Genomic DNA, 6,071 nt, shown 5'->3' with positions numbered 1-6,071 from the left:
GTAGACTGGGTAAAGAAAATGTGGTGCATATACACAATGGAATACTATGCAGTCCTAAGAGAGAATGAGATCATGCATTTCACAGGAACATGGATGAAGCTGGAGGTCATTATTTTTACAAACACGAGAATGAAAAATCGAATACCACAAGTTCTCACTTTTAAGTGGGAGGTAAATGATGAGAACACAAGGACAAGAGGAGAATAACAGAGACTGGTGCCCATTGGAGAGTAGAGGGAGAGAATCAGAAAAAATTACTAATAGGTACTAGGCTCACCACCTGGGTGACGAAACAAACTGTACAACAAACCTTTATGACACAAGTTTGCCTATATGACAACCCTGCACATGTACTCCTGAACCTAAAACACAAGCTCAAAAAAGACCTAAACTTAAAAAATAAAATAAAAGTATAATTTTTCCAGCCAGATAATCAAACTTTATAGGTCTAATGCACAGAGGATACCTACACACTAAGAGAGTAGCAAATTTGAAATTCGTTTTTACTCCAACATGGTTAGACATCTTGTTTCTTAAAAGATGAAGTCAGTTTTGGACACTGAGAAGAGATAGATGTCATATCAGTTTGGTCAGCTTGAAAATACTGCATGGCTCTATGGACAAAGACCCGATCCCAAGGGACTGGATGGCAGCTCTTATACCTACATCAGGCACGCATTGGAAACAGACAGATGCTTGCTACCAGAAACTTGAGACAGTGATAGAAAATATTATTCCAGAGTCTAGGAAAGAGACCCTTAAATCATGGCTAGAGAATACCATAGACAAAGCATTGGGAGGACTAGAAGGAGAGGTATGCCTCACATACAGGACTGTTTGCAAATCTCTGTCCCAAGAGCTGTTGATAGGCTCAAAGCCATAAAGATGAACATATCGAAGTAGCAGGATCCCACTGCCCCTAAAAGAAAGCTATGCCACCATGAAAAGTGACTGAACTCATATGCCAAATTTATCACCAAATGCTAATGAACAGGGAAGCGTTTATCTTGTCTTCTCACATTATCTGAGAAAGGACGATAATTTGTGATCCATTTGGAACTACAGTCTGAGGCCTGGAAGTCCATAATCATCTGAGTCCACTTTATATGGGGGTCTAGAGACTGTCTGTCATTAATAATCAATATTAGACTTCACTACTTTCCCAAAAAGCTACCCAAATTTTCCTTAATGCTGACTCTAGTAAGAACTGAGGAGATGATTGGTTAATCTCTAGCCAGACAGACTAATCAGACTCAGATATGACACTCTATAGTGGTCTTGGAAAGCTGGAAGTGAGGAGATGTATATCTTTCCCTTGAAGATAAATTCCAACAGCAGGTAGAAAAAGGCTGGTAACTCTCATCATGGTCAAGAAGCCCTCCAGAGCAATCCAGAAGTCCTTGATGAAGATTGTGTCACTTAATTTATAAATTGGAGTGGGGCATAAGTGGAAATAATGTAGCTGTTCCACCATTTCTTCTCAGAAGGTGTGCATATCCAGCATTGTTGGGGTATATTTGTCAGGACAGCCTTTGTTTCTTTCTTTATTGTGTGAAAGAAGGTTTTCCCAAGCTCTTTTCTCTTTTCCAGAGTTAAAACACTAGAAAGGAGACCAAATACCAACAATGCAAGTTTGCACTTTGAGAAGCTCATCAGTCCTCAACCTCAAGGTTTTCAAGAAAGAACTGCAATGAACTCAAGTAGAGTCTACTTAGCAACACCTGCAGAGGAAACTGAAAGATGTATACATGTCCAATAGAAAAAAAAGGGAGTGGAGACAGTGAACTGTAAACAGAGTTCTAGTAATAGAACACCTAGGCTGGGAACTTAATATATGAAGCGATTTAGGTGTTCCGTACTAATATTTTGCAGCCCTTTATAAAGACTGACCCAGCATGAGTGAAACTGGTCAATTATTAATACAGGAAAATTCCCATAACCACAACTAAGGATGTACATGCTACGGGACTCTTCCCTTTTTAAAAGGCAGAAAAGACTGATGCCCAATCCCGAGACACTTCTATCTCTGTGACTGATGGAGGATGAAATAAGTTCCCAAAAACCACCTGGATCATGTTTCCCCAAGGAGGAAGCTCTATAGCAGAGAAAAGTGGAGGGAAACGGTGGGGAAGACCACACTCTAGCTATCACAGACCCCTGAAAGAACATTTTATCTTTGCTGGCTTAGTGTCTTTTTCTCTTCTGTGCTCAGACATTGATTTTTCTTCTGGTTCTTTCAGATTTTGTCTTACAGAATGAGAACACAAGACAGAGTAGGGAGGAAAAAGGAAGACAGACACAAAGTATACAGAGGTGTGATGTGGGGGCATTTTGGAGAGGCGCCAGATTTGGGAGTGTGTAAATAAAATGGAAGAGAAATAAAAGACGTGTTTAAAGTATTACTTTAGGTTATATTATGCCTTTCATGTGGTTAAGCAAATAAGAGAGCTATTCTGAATTACTTTGGGGTTTCGAAATTGTTCCTTTGCCCACATCAGTAAGATTGGATCCATTATTGTACAAACACTATATTCTATTAGTGTTTACACATCTATTCCTCTACTACATCAAAGTCTCCTTGAAGATAGTGGGGTTATGCCTCACACATTTCCATGGTGCTTTGTACACAGAGAGGACTCAGAATTGTATTTGTTGAAAGAATGACAAGTTCTTGATATATGATTTTCTACCCTCAAGGCACTCCAAGAGAGTGGATCCTTCACATTTTTACAAATCCCAAAGAAGATGGTTCCATAGCCTCTGACAATAAATCTGCCTTTAAGTAACCAAGGATTTTCTTTGTGCCTTTCAAACGTTCATTCTAAGTCATTTTCTCTTTTCATCTAAAATCAAGACAGCTAAACCAATAATAATCTTTCAATATCATAGAATTAAAATAATTCAGAATTAGAAAAGAACTTGAAATACTGAAACCAACTCCCCATTTTACCAAGAAACAAATGGGGCTTTTTGTAGTTAAGCTGTTTATTTCCCATGTATAGTTATTTGGTACTAAAACAAGGACTTGAGTTTCTCAACTTCAGTTTCAGAACTATTTGCATACATCTCCTTACCCACTAAACATTACACCTTCTTAAAGACGTGTTCAGTCCACTCCTATTCAGGCTAAATAAGCACAATTGCCCTTGCTGTTCCCATAGTTCCCCATATGCAAAATGTGTGGGAATGGCAAGGTACAATGGACTGAATGTGTCCCCTCAAAATTCATAGGTTGAAACCCTGACCCCTACTGCTATAGTATTAGGAGATGAGAACTTTGAAAAGTTATCAGGTCATGAGGGTAGAGGCCTCATAAATGAAATTGGCACCCTTATTAAAGGGACCCCAGAGAGCTACCTTGCTATCTTTTCACCATGTGAACACATGATGATAAGAAAGTAGTCTGCGACCTCAGAAAGGGGCCTCACCAGAACCCCACTGTGTCCGCACCCTGATCTCAGACTTGAAGCCTTCAAAACTGTAAGAAATAAATTTCTGTTGTTTAAGCCTCTCAGTCTATGGCAATTTATTATAGCAGTCTGAACTGTTACAGACTAGTAGCATAAAAACATAGCTTTAGAGTCTGAAAGGTCTTGATTCTGCTTCTGTAGTGCTATATGATTTGGCATTGGCAAAAGTTTGCTTACCTAAAAAGTGAGTATAATAATACCTATAGCTATGGACACCTATAAGGTACAGAGCTGTGAGCATGGGAGAGATAAAACACCTAACACATCATAGGCCGTGAACAAGTACTGTTTTTTTTTCCCCAAGCCCACACCTATATCCATAGCCAAATAGTATTTATGAAACACTCGGAGGCATGTAGAAGCCTGTGCTGAAACTTACAACTTTAGCTCAATGAAGTAAATTTTGCTGGCAGTTGTAATATCAAGAGATTTAGATACTCTATGCCAAATTAACCATTATTATTAGTTAATAATACTTCTTGGCTAACTCAGAGTCCCATAATACTAATGAAATGAAACCTTCCTTCTATTGGTTTTTATCATGAGAATTTATTAGCATCAAACATGTTCAACAGTCGGGGCTGCAAAGTATTTAATGGGGTCTTACTGGATTTACTTTAAAAATAAAGTTATTTTGTCAGCAATAGAAGTAGAGATTAGAAACTAAGTAACAAACTCCCCTTTTCAAACGTTAGCACCTGATTTACAATGCCATGGCAGCAAGGAGAGCAGATTGTAGATAGGAAGTAATTCGATAAAATAATGGCTGCCATTTTTCTACTGCAATTGGTCTGCAACATAATTTATAGGAACCGTATTTAACCTCTTCTTGATGACAGGTAATAGAAAAAATTTCAGCAGCAAACATTTATAGCATGCTAAGAACATTTGGATCAGTACAACTAATTCATTTTTAACTGTCTCCTCCATTTTTTTTTCAAGTTTTACTCCATTTCATCAAAAAAAAGGACAAAGGTTGATGATTTTTAAAATCTTTGCTCAAAGCTGAAATTTTCAGATTAAAAATAGCAATAAAATTATTATGACTCTATATTGTAAGGAGATTGGTTCATCTGCTACATTGAGATGCTCATAAATTAGTCTACAGTTTATCACCATGAACATTAAAGTATGCAATACAAAATTACATATGCAGCAATTCTGAAATGTGACTCACAGGGTTTTTTTAATTAACACCATGTCCTATTTGTTTCAAATAAATTCTGAAGCTCTTTAAAGTTATCACAGAATGTGAAGTATGATATTTAAGAATAAAAGTGAGATAGGCCATCTAAAGCATGCAGGGTAAATATGACTTTTAAGCCCCTGAGTTGAAAATGTCTTGAATCCTAAATTTAGCTCTTGAGTTTCTGGAGTCAAAGAATGAAAATAATAGACAACGGCAATAACTCATTTTTAGCCACTTACATTATCCTTTCACTCATATTTTATATGGATCCGAATTTTTCCTTATTATTTCAATTACTCGTTTTCTTATCTTGTTTTTGGAATTATGAGGATAATAAGAAGTAGATAATTTAGACCTTTGATCATTAATCTTTTTTACTAGTAATAGGGATCACATCACTAGTGTAATGTGATAGGTTGTCACGTCTCTTTGCAAGATAATAGCAAATAGACCATTTAAACACCAAAGTTAGAAGTTTAAACTACTGAATAAGTTCAGAAGTCACATTATATTGTATAAATATGTAGTGAAGAGACAACTCAGATTATGCTATCACTGTGCTATTAATGTTTCACTGTTCCACAATAATTCTAACCGTTGAAACTAACTTCTTAGAAACTGCTCCCAGAAAAAGACAACATGCTCTGTACTGAGAATAGTCAAAGAAGTTGACATCATTTTTCTATGGCTGAAGAACACCTATGCATTCCATCTAAATACACTATTCCAGAATATTTAGATAAAGATCCATATGTTCATTGTCTCAACAATACTCAGTGGAGAACTTCAGTGTTCTGAGAACCATTCTCAAAGCAAGAGTCCATTGAAAGCTGCTTGTATGCTCTTCCTTCCATTCTAGTAGAGAATATAGACAGAAGGAGGGGCTATGCAATATAAGGGTAAGTGCTCTGAAGCAAAGCAATGTGGAGAGGAGAGTGAGACCGGTAATTTTCCATTTTAGAAAATTTAGATAAATATTTTCCAGGATAATTAGAGAAAGCATCTTTAAGGAAAAGACATTGGAGCAACAATCTGAATGTGAATATCTAGGGAAAGAGCATGCCAGGAAGACATAAGAGCATGCCCCAAGGTCCTGAAGCAGGATGTTACAAAGAAATGCCAAGGAATAAACCAGACTAATGCTAATTAAAAATAGAATGCCATAGAATTATATATTCTTCCTCTCTTTAATTGGGTTTTGACAGCAAAGTTTTAAAACAGGCTGAAGAAATAGGTAGTTTGGATCAATTTCCTGGGCATAATTAGGTCAATATATAGGTCCTGGACGTTGAAGAAAAGAATTCTCACAGGCCAACTAATCATAAAGTAGCCTGTAATTATCCCTGGCCATTTTTTTTCCCATTTATTTATTTTATTGTATTTTAGGTTTTGGGGTACATGTGAAGAACATG

At 36.8% G+C, this 6,071-nt stretch overlaps 1 protein-coding gene across 1 annotated transcript in view; it reads left to right on the top strand.

Moving 5' to 3' along the window:
- Positions 1-616: 616 nt before the first annotated feature.
- Positions 617-6,071, top strand: part of LOC108316749 (zinc finger protein 416-like) — a 32,653-nt gene continuing 27,198 nt past the window's right edge. The window contains exon 1 of the mRNA XM_037745146.1: positions 617-814. Within this exon, the coding sequence (XP_037601074.1) occupies positions 617-814 (198 nt within the window). The remainder of the gene's footprint in view (positions 815-6,071) is intronic.

The sequence above is a fragment of the Cebus imitator genome, unplaced genomic scaffold (genome assembly GCF_001604975.1).
Source record: "Cebus imitator isolate Cc_AM_T3 unplaced genomic scaffold, Cebus_imitator-1.0 Scaffold192, whole genome shotgun sequence".
In the NCBI taxonomy this organism is placed as follows: domain Eukaryota; kingdom Metazoa; phylum Chordata; class Mammalia; order Primates; family Cebidae; genus Cebus; species Cebus imitator.
The sequence above is the reverse complement of the archived record's forward strand: the minus strand, read 5'-3'. Positions and strand labels throughout refer to the sequence as shown.